The sequence below is a fragment of the Vigna unguiculata genome, chromosome 6 (assembly GCF_037176805.1).
Source record: "Vigna unguiculata cultivar grain cowpea cultivar isolate G323 ecotype 2 chromosome 6, ASM3717680v1, whole genome shotgun sequence".
Taxonomy (NCBI): Eukaryota; Viridiplantae; Streptophyta; class Magnoliopsida; order Fabales; family Fabaceae; genus Vigna; species Vigna unguiculata.
This window is the reverse complement of record NC_140797.1, coordinates 9,152,488-9,167,564: the sequence shown is the minus strand read 5'-3', so window position 1 is coordinate 9,167,564 and position 15,077 is coordinate 9,152,488. Positions and strand designations below refer to the sequence as shown.

General features: G+C 33.2%; 1 protein-coding gene across 1 annotated transcript; it reads right to left on the bottom strand.

Annotated features, from left to right (window-relative positions):
* Window positions 1-270: 270 nt before the first annotated feature.
* Window positions 271-4,236, bottom strand: LOC114187356 (non-specific lipid transfer protein GPI-anchored 2-like). Its single transcript, XM_028075593.2, has 4 exons — window positions 3,713-4,236; window positions 1,613-1,669; window positions 1,347-1,403; window positions 271-593 (listed from the first exon to the last, which is right to left on the bottom strand). Exons 1-4 carry the CDS (start codon window positions 4,065-4,067, stop codon window positions 448-450), a joined length of 615 nt encoding a protein of 204 aa, XP_027931394.1. The 5' UTR covers window positions 4,068-4,236; the 3' UTR covers window positions 271-447.
* Window positions 4,237-15,077: the final 10,841 nt, after the last annotated feature.

Here is a 15,077-nt window from a genome sequence, read left to right as displayed (position 1 = left end):
GATGAATAAATTGATAGTATGATATATGCTAACTTAGGTTGTTACACGATAAGAATCTTAACATAAAAAATTACAATGGTATCTTATGAGAATTTCATTATATTTAATTTTTTTAAAATATTATTACTTTTAATGTTTATTATATTTAAATAAATATATTTTAAGTGCTAATTGATAAGTATTGTACATGTTAGGTGAGTAAACGGCGAGATAAGTGTTGTTTTGTAAGGCATATAAAACCTTTTATTAAAAAAAATGACAAGCTAATAATGCAAGGAAGAACCAATTAAAGTGTGATTCACTACAAACAATGACAATAATAATTGGAAGAGTGCATTAAATTACAACAAAAAGTTCAGTGAAAGTGGCTCACAAAATACACAAATAATGAGGAAATAAAAGAACCAACCACTAAAATAATGACATGGAGAATAAATGTGTGTAAAATCAGAAGAATGAAGAGACAAAGAGAGTAGAGATTCCAAAAATGAAGTTTATCATAGCAGAGGCTTTTATGGCTGAAACTCCATTTTTGCTTCCAGTAGGGCTTGTAGAAGCATCTGAAGAAGAAGGCCCTGGACCACCTGCATGATCTTTATATATATATATATGAAAATTAGAAAATGCATTAAAAATTTCTAAAAATAATAACATTATCGTTTTAATGCATTAATCAGTAATTTAAAAATACAGGTTAGCATAATCGATTTTATTATGTGTTCAATTTTTTTAACTATTTATCTTCAATTAGAACAAAAAGTGTAGTATCTTATGATAAATTTTAACCAAAGTCTGTTATGCAGATGGTAACAAAATGTTTTTTTTTTCCTATCACTATAAGTTGTATTTCATTTTTTATTTGTCAAATGTTTTTGTTTAACTCTAGTAAACAAATGAATTGAATATATTGTGGGGATTAAAATTAAAAAATGATATAAGTACTAAAATAAAACAACAATGACGAAAACTTAAAAATAAAAATACAAGAATCAAAGCTAAGTAAAAAAACAAAAAAGAGATGAAAAATAAAATACAACTATATTTTAGAAACAAAAAGACATTTAAGAATTATTTTTAGAAAGATGGTGTGCTTGTTTTGATAGTTATAAACTTTATTTTTAATAGTCATAAACATAATTAATGAGTGTTTCTATGGTAAACTTAAATTAATTTTGGGTGCATTTTATTTGTATCATTAAAGTTTAACTCCAGTGTGTGGGAATGTTATTTCACTTAAATATAATTTTGGCTATATTTTATTTGTTCTCTTCTATTTTCATATAAAATTTCACTACATGAATACAAGTTCTGAAAATAAGAAGATGCATAACATTTCGAAAACTTACCAGGACCAGGACTAGAAGCAGCATTATTTGATGGACTACCAGCTTCTGGTGCTATACCTTCATTATAGTGTAGAGAAACAAAATAAGTCATGACGAAGAAAATTTAGCAATTTTAATGTTAATGTGTCATTCAATTGTTAAAAAAGATAATCATATGTGTCCGTAAATGATAAAATAAAATTTTAACAATGTATAACGCAGCTATATTTTTCATTTATTTCCTTCAACCTATGGAAAAGAAAATAAAAAAGTGATAGAAAACTTACTTGGTGGAAGAGAACCGTCACTAATTGATGGAGGTAAAGACACGGGGACTCCTACAGCTGCCAAATGAGAAATTAAGAAAACAAAATCCAAATTAAAATAATCTTCAATATACAAATACAAAATTAATTATTTGTTCAATAGTACATTAACTTTTTATAAGCAGAGTAGTAATATGAATACAGAAAGTCTAACTTTGTACAATTGATGTTTGAAGTTTGAACAATTAGGGCAAACATCAATTGAGAAAAACTTACGTTTGAAGAATAAACCACGTAGGGATGAATATAATATTTTTGTTCTTTTATTGGATAATGGGTATACATGTAAATATGTTCATACTCAAAAGAAATATAATATATCAAATATTAATATAAAAGGATTATTTTTTTTATGTCAAATATTTTAAAATAAATTATTTTAGTTTTAAATTATTTAAATTATTTAGTGTTATATTTTTTATTAACTATATATTTATTAGTTTTTATGTATAAATTTTTATTATTCTATTTTAATTTTAAAACGGAAAAATAATTTTAATAGAAAAGTAAAATTAAAATTAAAAACTGAAAAAAAAAATATTTCAGCACAAAAATCCAACTAGAATCTTTTTTTAATATTTGGTTGTGACTTATTTTTAATTATAAAAATCAAACCGATAAGCAATAGAATATCAACACAAGTATCAAATTTATTTCTGAATTTTTTAATCCTATCTCACTACAACATACATGTAATTTTCACTTTACTATTTACTAGTAGTTAACAACGTTTTCATTTTCTTTCTTCCGTAATATTCACCCGAAAATAAACTAAAATGGAATAAATAAATGAAAGATATTTCTTTAAATATATATATTAAAATTTAATCTTACAAGTAAATTGAATTAGGTATGAATCTAAATTTTATATTTTTCTTCTTCAGATAATAAAGAAAAAAGTACTAAATTACAATGTAAAGTATCATTGGAGCTGTTATAGTAATAAATATGGGTCCCACAGTACTAAATTACAATGTTGATATGGTTGGGTAGTTCCAGTTGCTATTAATTGTGAATTGGGGGTAGCATACGAAAACAAAGCTACTTCAGAGGTGAACAATAACTATATCAATAAAAGATAAAGTAAAAAAGTTAAATTGGGTAGCATTAATTGAGATCTGAAAATAGAGCTATATAGCTATTTCAATATTTCCTATAATTTTACCAAAGTAGCTACACAAATTTTTACGGTCTTGGTAAATAACCTATTACATCAAATACATCAAATTAAGGTGTTTGTATACTGACAGTGCTAATTTTAAAATAATATTTACCTCTAACTTTTAAATTAATGCTCCAGAGACATTACTTACTACAAAAAACAATGTAATTGCTGGTATTTTTTTCTTAGATAAACGCTATTTTAATTCTCATTTATAAGAAAAAAATCATTTTTTATTAGATATATAAGTTAATTTACTTATTTTTATTTTATTTAATGATATTATTTTCCAAAAGGGTTTGCAAATAATATTTTAAAAATAGTACCATCCCTATTCAAGTGGACCTTCCTCACATGCCGGTGGAGTCGGTGGCATTATTAATACACAAAATCTTTATCACTATCGCCAACACTTCAATACAACATCAAACCTAACTTAACGGATCCATACCTAGAAGGAGATTCAAATATCAATTATATTATCACAATCTCACTCATAATTAGGTTAAGAAAGAAAATAAAATGTATAAATCATTTCTGATTTGAACTAATAAACAATATGAGACATTCATTCCAATATTAAAAATGATAAAATAAAAACATATTAAAAAGATAAAGAAAAAAACGTATATTTTACATTTTAAAAAATATTTTCAATGGTAGGCTAGATTTGAGTGTTAATATAAAAGGTTCAAATCTATTCCTTTCAGCATCACCACGTTTAATTATAGATTAAATATTTGAGTGGTAAAATTTGGTTCACTATGTCCCTAACAAGTTAAAATTTGAACAGCTATAGCAAAGCAAATTGGATTCGCGAACTCTCTCCCATGATTTGCAAGTTCAAAAGATGCTTTAACAACAAACACAAATCTAATTAGGAAGCATTGAAAAATTACCTGAACAGGCGCTAACAGGGGGAGTAGAAACGTTACAAATAGAAGGTAGCTTCAAGGCTCTGTTCAAATCAATCTTGATTCCAATAGCGTCAGGTTTACCAAGCAAATCACACAAACAAATGGGGTTGCTATCAATCAACCCTGCCAACCCAGGGCAGCACCCTGTATCCGGCTTCGTCAAATTACTCCCTTCTTCCACAAAGGTAAGGCAATCTGACATGTTTGTTAGTGCCATGAAGCAGCTATCCACTCCCGGCGTCGGAGCCGCGGCGGTTTCCGGTGCCGGAGATGGCGCAGATGCGGCACAACAAGCCAGTGCAAGGAGTAAAGTGATGGTGACAGTGGTTGTGGTCATTTTGTTGCTGCTGTGAAGTATTTTGCTGTTGCAGGATAAGAGATAAGAGAAGGGTTGAGGGAAGAGGGAGTGTGAAATTGAGGGGTAAATTTTGGCATATGAAGAGATAGGTGAGATGAAGTTAAATAGAGGGTCTTAGTTTGGAAATTTGGCTCCTAACTTTTGGTGGCTGAAATTAATGAATTTAACACCTAACCAACTCTCTCTTTCTTTCTCTCTCTTGCTATTGCAACTTCTTTCCTCTCAAAATTAAAGTCCTGCATTACTTGTTGCTGAAATCTGTGTGAACCGAATTATGAGCCATTTCCACAACTGTGTGATTAAAACGGTTAGACATAGCTGCTACTTTTGATCAATGTGGTTTACTATGGTCTTACCAGCAAAAGTCTTCTACAGTTATTACTCTTCTACTATTTCGGAAACAATTTGGAGAGATGTTATTATTATTATCATCACTCCTTATAGATGTTAATGTCACCAAAGAGTTACATTATTTCATTCTCGTTTTTAAATAAAACTAGTTTTAGATTGCGTACCTGTTTTTTTTTTTTTGTTTTTTTATACAACTTTATTAAATTAAGAAAAATATTTGAATTATTTATCACATTTCCTTATTATTTTGAATTTACTATTAATATTTTTATTTATTATTATTATTTTTATTTTATCATTAGGTATAAATACACATTTGGTACCCAAACTTTTTCGAAAAGTTCAATGTGGTACCCGAACTTTAGGAATGTTCAATTTGGTACCTCAATTTTCTAAAGAGGTTCAATCTGGTCCTCTCCGTTAAGTTGGAGTTAACACCGTGTCCGTACAGGACACGTGTCAAGCCATGAAATTTTTATTTTTTTTTAATTTTTTTTCAAAAAATTAATTTTTTTTTTCAAAAAATTAATTTTTTTTTCAAAAAATTTAAAAAAACTGTCACGTATCAGTTTATCATCGTGCCACGTGGCAGCTTACAAGCATGACACGTGGCAGTGTAATAGTTGTTTTCAATTTAGTACCCCAATTTAAATTTTTGGTTCAATTTAGTACCCCAATTTTTTAAAATCATTCAATTTCATCATCTTCCATTTGAGACCAAATTAGTAAATAAGCTTAATTACAACTAAAAATTGGATTATTTTAAGAAATTGAATTATTTTCTTTTTATTATAATTTTTTAATTTATATGTATATAATATAAGAAATAGTTTTAGTAAAATGTACATAGGTATCATAGGAATAATTAATGTACAATTTTGTATATCTTATCATTAATTGTAATTAATATATATATATATATATATATATATATGTATATATATATTTATAATTTATATATTAATATGCATTAAATATATATATATATAGTATGTTAATAATAAGAAGAGTTTATATGTATATATTAACTATGGACTATCCAATCAATTACATATTAACAATTCAATTGTATAATTAATATCATAAAAATATTAATTGTACAGATAATAATGAGAATTCTGACATCCCATTTAAATAGAGTAAAATCTACTAAATTAAAACATCACATAGTTATAATAATGGAGAGTAATCAAATGAACAACATACATAAGAACCCAGCTGTTACAGTCATCCAAGAGTGTACAGAAATGAAAACTTAGGCATACCGCAATGTCATACAAAAAACATAATCCAAAAAGGTTCAACAGTTTAGCGAAAGAGCTACTCCTAGGAAAAGGAAATACAAAGGCACCAAGGCCTTAAAACTACTCTTAAGAGCCATTACTCAGTCCCCACTAAACAGTGTCGCTGCCACCACTAGATCTATCTTTGGTGTTTCTCCCATCTGCTCCCACCAAAAGGTGATCATCGCAAAAGAAAAAACAAAACAAGAACATACACAAAAATGAAAGGGTAAGCTAGTGTAAAATAACTTTAACATATTACAGCAGACAAGAACTCAAAACAATCCCAAACATGCAACACAGAAGGTACAAATCATGTAATAGCAAACAAATAGGACACTATGACTCAATTATCCGGATAAATATAATAAGATCAAATTCACTGGACGCTTGCACTTGTCGTGGCCTCTACTGCTCTACAGAGCCATTGGCAATGAGTTTCACCCTACCACACACAAGGTTAGCCTTTAAGCGTCTAAGGCCATTATCTTGCCAGAGACTAGGGCCTCCCGCTACTCTCACCACTTGGATCAGTTTGCTCTACATGAGACTCACTGACCTTTTAGAGTTTCGGGATGCAGTCCTTACTTGAATCCTTATCTCAATTATATACACTACACACCACCATGAGATCTCCCCACGAGATTCATGGAATTACGCCTATCACATACAAATTTCATGTCTCTCATACCATAACCACCACCTTTATCTCACACATCCAATTCTCATGCCACATTTCCATCATCCAATAGTTCCAAGTAGGGATGTCAAAAAAATCCGTACCCGCGGGTATCCACGGATAAAACCCGCAATGGATAGGAAATGGATATTAAAAATGGATGCCCGCTACCCGTGGATATGGGTATTTTTGATACCCGCATGTTAACGGGGCGGGTACGGGTATCATAGTATCCGTACCCGTGGATACCCGTATCCGCTAAACTTTAATTCAGAAAAATTATTACCCCACAAATGAGTCAAAACATTATGAGTCTTCATTATATTAGTAAAAACTTTAATTCAGAAAAATTATATATATATATATATATATATATATATATATATATATATTAGTAAAAACATTATGAGTCTTCATTCAATAATGGTGGTCAGATTCTTACCCCACAAATGAGTAAATTACTTCCATATATTGTGGAGGCATTGATGTGTCTTTAAGACTGGTTATTGACCAACATGGAAGGTAATGAAATTAACACTTTTACTTAGATATTTTAATTAAGTGATTGTTAGAAATTTTTACTAAACTCCTTATATTTTAAGGCTCTTCTGGATTAAAATTAGACAACATGAAACTTTATACAATGTTGCAAGAGGTGGACATTGATGAAGTTAGTAATTTCTTTAATATTTTATTCAAAAATAAACCACAATATAAATTGGTAGTGATTTTTTATTTGTTTGTTTTTCAAAAATCAATCGGAGAAAGGGGACTTGTTGATCCAAACAATAATTATGGTTAAATAATTATTTTCTTAAATATTTTTGTAAATACCCGCGGGTACCTGTGGATACCCGCGGATATGAAAAAAAAAGACGGGTACCCGCATAACGGATACCCGACGGATATGGGTACGGATACGGGGCGAATATTTATTCAGCGGGTAGGGTACGGGGAAACTACTATCCGTACCCTACCCGCCCCGTTGACATCCCTAGTTCCAAGCCATACATTAATCCAAACATGCCACTTCCATTTCATACAAATCCAATAACACATGCATCTTCACAATAATATTCAGCCACAACAGTAACAGGAAATAAAATGAAATTTCGAACTGTTCTCGCTTAGGCTAAACGCCTTCGCCCAGGCGACATCAATGATCTCGCCTAAGCTAGGCATTCTCGCCTGAACGAGACTTGAAACAGTAGCACATTGAGCACTCTACGAGTCCTCGCCTAAGTGGACCCATCTCGCCTGGGTGAGACCGCCCTTCGCCCAAAACGCAAATCCCTCGCCTGGACGAGAACGCGAGCCAAGAACACCAGGTTTCCTCGAGAACTCGCTTGAGCGAGTCACTCTCGCCTGAGCGAGACAATGCGTCGCTCAAAATAAGAGCCCTCCGCCTGAGCGAGCTGCTCAAGCAGAACCTAGGCGAGTCTCAACTATTCTTGCCTAGGCGAGACGAGCTCGCTTGGGCGAGAATGACCGTACTCGCCACTATTACACGCATGCAGCAGAAACACATACTCAATAGTAACATACCAGAACGCAAACATGCCAGTTCATACGATCCAAAACATCATTCAAGCATAAAAACATGGAACAGACCAAAAGCACGCAGAAAATAGCTCTGAAACACTTAAAACCTAGCTTCCCTTACCTTTTTAGACGCAAGAAAAGGAGCAGCAACTCAAAGAACGCAACCCAGGCGCAACAACTCCACAGACTAAGATGATGAGCTGAAACAAAAACCCCAGGACCAAAAATGAGAGTAAGAGGATGAACCCCAAATGCAACAAAAGCACCCAACAGGAGGAAGGGGAATGAGGCTACAACAGATTTGAGGAGTAACTTACTTGGTAGTAGAACAAGCTGAGTTAGCTCGAAGATGGAAGGTTCTCTATGCCCTAGCAGAGCTTATGCTTTCATAGAGAGAGATAAGAGAGAAACTATTTTTCTGAAAAAAGAGTAAAGTGAGATTGTGAGGGGGCTGGACAGAGTATTGGGGTCCCCCTAGTGGGCTGACCGTAGGCCTATGAGAATCGCTTATATATATATATATATATATATATATATATATATATATATATATATGTATATATATATATATATATATATATATAATTTATTGTTTTATTTTATTAAATCCAATCTACATTTGACATTTCTAATCCCTCGATTTGTGTTTTTCTTTTATATCTTGAATTTTATTTTTTAAGCCAAATATATTTTATCCACTCACATAATCCTTTCATACAACTAATAATCCAATATTTTTATATTCTCACTCCCACTCATATTTTTCTACCATCTTTGTTGTTCATATATAAGTTGTTTCACATAGAGAAACTAATGATATGATTATAATAATTAGAAATAATATATTTTCTAATGATTAAAATCAATATTATTAATAGTGGTTGATTTTCATGCTATGATTTGTTGTGATTTGATTCTTGTAATGTGATTCTGTCATGACCTATTCTTGCCTTTTATAGTTCATTATAATTAAGACTAACCTTATTGTGGGAATACATTTGGATTGTAATATGTGTATATAAATACACAACCTCTCATATGAAAAAGGAGAGAAAAAAACATTTTCGGGAGATATCTACTTTTCTTTTCTATTACCTCAATACACCTACGAGAAAATTCATCAGCAAAATTAGCTTCCAGGTATTTTTTTTTTCTTTGGCTCTTGTTTTATCTAGAGTTGATATGTGAATATGTTGGGAAAGGTTGAGTGATTGAATGTAATATATGATGATATTGGTTGGATATTCTAACGGTGATGTGTTTTGTAGATCTTGTTTATCTTTATGGTTTTCCATAGTTTTTTCATAATAAATTATGATGGTGACTCTAAACTTTATATCTAAATCTTTATTTTTGGTTCACCATCTTGTTGTGATTTCGGTTGCGACAGATGACAACTCCGCTGGAGACGTCAGAGAATCAAACCATTTAATGAGATGTGCAAAATTGATGTATTTTTTTTTATATTTGTCCTTCTCGTTTATTTGTCTTTAAGCTGGTTCTTCTTTATTTTTGGATGATTGGAATAATGGAATATTCTTGTTTATCATGTATTTGAAAACTTTGTTTTGAATCTTAGGGTAGGAGACATGTTTATATTTGTATGGGAAGTTTGTTGCTATTTTACAGGTACGGTTTTGGTTTTGCATGGCATTCTCCCTTAAACACGCACATTATGCATATCATGAGTGGGACCCTATACCGAGTCCGAGTGTAACATAGAACTAGAGGGGTTGTGTAGCGGTGCCACTTGGGACATACTTCCTGTTTGGCTATCGTGAGAACCCCAACCAAAATTTGTCTCCTCATTAGTATTTCCACACATAGTTGTGCCTCAACTGTTGTGAAAATGTTGTGAAAAGGGCCATAACTTAGTTACTCTTGGCCCAAATCTAATAGCAAATTTGAACGAGTATGGTTCTAAATCTAAGAGGAGAAGAGAACAAAGGGCTAATTCATATCCCATTGTCCAATTAGCCTATCCTTTGATGACTTAGTCTGAGAAATCTGACAAGGTCATTAGGCAAGAAAATTACAATCGGGACAAAAAGGCTTTGAATTTCACTCTTATCCCCATGACTTGCACGAAGCTACTACTAAATCTCATGTGCAATAATGTCATAGACGTCTGTTCCACCAAGCTTGTACGACCTCCGTACCCGAAGAATTATGACTTAAATGCAAGATGTGATTATCATGGGAAAGCATCGGGTAATTCAATAGAAGCATGCATGGCTTAGGATGGTTGGTCTTTGAAGGAGGGACACCCAATGTTGAAGAAAATCCTTTACCAAGACATAAAAACATCTCTACATGAAGTAATCCAAGGATTTGTAAACATTGACAATTTTATGCTTTTCACTATTGGATTTTCTTTCGTATTGTTATGATGAATATACTCAGTTGCATCATGCTCTTCTTCACAAGTTTCAAAGTATACGAGATATGTTATTTTTCATTAAGAACAAGTCCTAAAGGGTGTCGCAAAAAAAAAAATTGTAAAAGGAAATAAAACAAGATTTTCACATTTTGAGTCATTTGGTTTCTTGCAAATCATCATATACATTGTTTTTCAATAAAAAATAAAATTAAAAAAAAATGAAAGAAAAGGATGATGGGGTGTCATGATTCTCCGAGGTCAAATGTAACCAAGAATAACAACTTGACATTTTCTTTTGAACCATTTGTGTAAGTGTCACTTGAAAACATTCTTCCCCTGACTTTCCCAAAATTAGAGGATATTCCCTAACACTGTTGATATTGCCTGAAAAATAAACAAACTTTTACATTGGGGCAGATTTTTCAAGTTTATCATTGCTTGTGATAGTTGGATGATCCCCAAATTTGTTAGGACAAATAAAAATAATTTTCAAAGAAGAAAAGAAGAAAAGGTTTGTCAAGCTAAAAATTTGAAAGGGCAAACAAAACAAAAGAAGGAAAAGAAAAGAAAAAGGTGACTTGTGTTGAGATTATTAAGTTTTGTAGCATAGTTGACATTTTAAAAATAAAGCAATCAGGATTTGAGATCATGTGTGTTCGTCTTTCTTCATCTAAAAAAAACAAAAACAAAAATCTCTTACTAGCTTGTTGAGCCAAAACAATAATGTTTTTTGTTGAGCCAAAACAATAATGTTTTTTTTTCAAAATTATTCCCAAACAAAGGTTGTCATTACAATAAAAGTAAGCTCAAGATACACAAATAAAGTATTTAGTGATAAAAGGAAAGGAATTCATCAAGGGAAAAATGAGCCAAAAAAATAAAAAGAATCATAAAGTGATGAAGAATGAAAGAATGAAAATCGAATCAGTGAAATATTAAGTGCGTAAAAAGTTTTGATAAATACTTAATTCAATACTAAGATGATAACTTTCTTTCAAAAACCTTTTAGCTCATAGCCACATTACAAGCCAAATAAAAGTCCACACAGATTGAAGGATGGTTGCTCTAATGTTTATAAAACTTAATTCTAGAAATAAGGCAACATGACTAACAATGCAGTCTTTCTTTTAAAAAAATGAATGAGCGAAACAAAAAAGCAAAAAATGGGAAAAGAAAAAGAAATAATGTCTCAAGAATAGGGGAATTCCCTATTAGCTAGCCAAAAGCAAATGAAAGGAAAATAAGTTAATTGGGGCATTCCTTTTCATCCAACCATTTCCATATACATTAGCTCTTCTGAACGAAAACCATACTTCGTTCAAATTCTTCTCCTTACACCCGAATTGGGGTAGCTTTGTGGGTCACATGATTTTCTCACCCTAACATTCATAGATCCATATTCTCAAACACTTTTCCCCATGCACCAAAATTGGGGCAGCTTTTGGGTCTCTTTCATTTCTCACCTTGTATCTCCTTTGAGGAGTGTATGATATACCCACATGGTTATCTCAATGTCCTCCAAAGCCTTCCCAAGCATCTCTCTTATGTTTTTCAATCACTAGTGAATGCAAGCATGTTTGCACTAATGTAGCGAAGGAGAAAGTCAAGCAATAATCCTCTTAAACATTAGACCTCGAGATTTATGACATTCCTCACTTTCACAAAGCACTAAAAATAACAGTAAGTTTGATGATTGCAAATAGAACAGTTGACTTAGGCATGCCTAGAAAATAAAGCCAAAGCATAACAGGTTTTTCATCATGCATTCATGCATATTAGGGATACACTAGTGTTTTGACACCTTGTGCTCAAAATAAGTGAATATGTTTTCAATCATGCATGACCATTCTCATCTCATAACATCAAAACATGAGTCAAGATAATCATGCAACATACTCCTTCAATCAAACGGTATTTTCAAAAAAATAAGAAATTAATATTGCAAGTTTGCCTCTCTGACATCTCCCTTAGGTTGATAGTCCTTTTTTATATAAATGACAAATATACCCTCTAAACCTAGTTTGCCTGGCCCCCAAGCCTAATATCTACTTGCCATTATATCTACGCCCAATATTTGTCTGGCACTAATGTGTAAGCCTAGTCTCCACACTAGACCCAAGCTCAACATCTACCTGGTCCCTACATTTAATGCCAGTATATGCCTAACTCTAGCATTTAAGCCCAATTTTCACATTGGGCCCCTAAGCTTAGTCTATCTGGCCCAGACCTAGTATTTATGTGGCCCTCAAGCCCAATTTATACATTAGACCCCTAAGCCCAGGTTTCACACTAGACCCAAGCCTAGTTTCCACACTAGTCCCCAAGCCCAGTTTTGTCTTGCCCCTAAGACCAATTTTGTTTAGCCTCTAAGCCTAATTTTGTTGGCCCCCAAAATAAAAGAAAGATGGAGACAAAAAAAAAAGAAAAAGGGAAATTGAAAAAGAAAATAAGGATCTCAAATTAATTTCATCCATACAACCATGCATTCATCACATCAGATCATTGATCATAATTCATAAAAAAAATAATTAATATCAAGTCAAATTTTTTTTTCAAAAATAGAAATAGAAGTCCACAAAAGAGAACATTTCATATGAATCTCATTTGGACTCTCCTTTTTCAATAGGCATTCACATGCTGTTTGTTTGCATCTAAATCAAATTTCAAGTTCTCCTTTCAGACAAAGGCCTTCTCCTTGAGAATGGTCAAGTCCAGATGTTCTTTTTAGGGTCAAGACCTTTTACGTGGTAGTGGTCACCAAATCCTTTGGATATAGACCCTCTCCTCTGGATTGGTCTAATCCATTTTTTAAAAAGTCAAAATTACAAAAAGGATAAGGTTTTTCGGATCAAGACCCTCTACGTGGTAATGGTCGTCGAATCTTTTGGATATAGATCATTTCCTCGAGATTGGTCTAATTAGTTTTTTAAAACTTCAGAATTGAAAAAAGGGTATGGTTTTTTGGATTGAGACCCTCTACATTGTAATGGTCATTCAATCCTTTAGACAAGACCCTCTCCTAAGGATTGGTCTAATTCGTTTGTCAAAAAGTCAAAATGAAAAAAAATGAAGGAAGGATAAGGTTTTTGGGACATGACCATACTCATGGAATTGGTCATAGTATCCATTTTAAGCTTAGTAATTTCTTTGTTTCCTTTTGAAACTGGACGAAATTAATATCTTTATTTTTATTTATTTTTTACTCTAATAATATGAAAATATCAAATTTCCTTCTTATCTGGAAAAATATAAGTAAAAAGGGTGGTTGTCAATACCTGATTTCGTCAGACTTAATAAAAATATTTTTTTACAAAAAAATAGGTTTTAATAAAAAAATTAAAATAAGTTTTTTTGAAAATTTTACACTAGTGCAAATTATTGTTTTTAACTCGCTTTATATGCCTCGGTTATCAAAAAACCGAAGCATATAATGGCGCGGTGGCATTTTTGTAATTCCACCCAATTTCTATGTCTCGGTTCACAAAGCACCCGAAGCCAAAAATGGTTTTATGCTTTGGTTGATAAAAAACCGGTGCCAAAAACTAGCATATGCCTCGATTACGGAGAATCGAAGCCAAAAACTCACATATTTGGCCTCAAGTGACAGAGGACCGGTGCCAAAATGCGAACCCCTTTATTTGGCCTCGGGTGCCAAAGGACCGGTGCCAAGATGCGAACCCCTTTTTCTTTTTCTTCTTCCCCGCGCTCTCCATTTCTCTCTACAACTCCATTTCTCTCTTCTCTCTCCCTGCAACTTACACCTCCACTGTCGCTACAACCACACCGCTATGGCCACCATCGCGTTACCGCTGCTGGTTCGCTGCACCTCCATTTCCTGTTTCCTTGATTAAATTTTATTTGTTGATTTTAGGGTTTGTTGAAAAGGGGCTGAAATGCAGAGTGGAGGAGGGGATGAAACCAGGGGGCTCAAATGTTGGCAGATCTGGGCACATTGGCGATGTTGGACCAAAGTCGGGAAGCAGAAGTAGTGCTAACCAGATCTGGAACGAAGACGGTGTTGGACAACCACGAATTTCTTCCTCGTTTCCTCTCCTGCACGATATAGGACGCTTCTTCTTCCTCATCGCTGCCGACAACACCAACCTCCATCTTTGCTTCACCGTGCCATCCCGCGACTGTCTTGCCGTCACCATCGAAGGAATCGCCGGCACCGCTGCTTCAAACAAGGGGCGCGTCTTCCAGCGTCAATGCAAAGAACTGGGCCACTTCACTACCAGCACTATCAGCGACGCGGAAGCGAGGAAAAAATGCTCGAAGGATGTTGCAGCGGCTGCTAGTGAGCAAAAAATGTTTGGAGAATGCAGGGATTGTTAGAGAGCAAAAAATGTTTGGTGAATGTGGGGATTGTCAGAGAGCAAAAGGGTTCAGAGGACACAGTGGCTGCGGAAGAAAAAAATTGCTTAGAGGACATCACCCTATGGGCTGGATATGTGGTTGTGCCTCCTAATGCACCGTTGATGGATTACCTTAAGCCTCTTCGTAGCTATGTGTTGGAGCTGAACAAGTACTTGGCACCATATTCAAGGATCGAGATTTGCAAGCTCTTCGTGGGTGATGGATTACCCTTTGCCGCCGCATCATCTGATCATTTAATTTTTCTTTGCACATTCATTACTTAAATAAGTAGCGTGAAGATTGCAAAATTCGGATTAGGTTGTTTGGGTGTGTCTATGCCGCTGGTGTTTGGTTAATATGTCTCTGCACATTCATTACTTAAATAATTTTTCTCTCTG

Excerpts from the sequence above, each read along its gene's own strand:
- LOC114187356 (XM_028075593.2), bottom strand. The coding sequence starts at position 4,067 with ATGACCACAACCACTGTCACCATCACTTTACTCCTTGCACTGGCTTGT. Across the intron at positions 1,670-3,712 it reads CCCTGTTAGCGCCTGTTCAG|CTGTAGGAGTCCCCGTGTCT; the intron begins GTAATTTTTCAA and ends CTCATTTGGCAG. Across the intron at positions 594-1,346 it reads TGCTTCTAGTCCTGGTCCTG|ATCATGCAGGTGGTCCAGGG; the intron begins GTAAGTTTTCGA and ends ATATATATAAAG.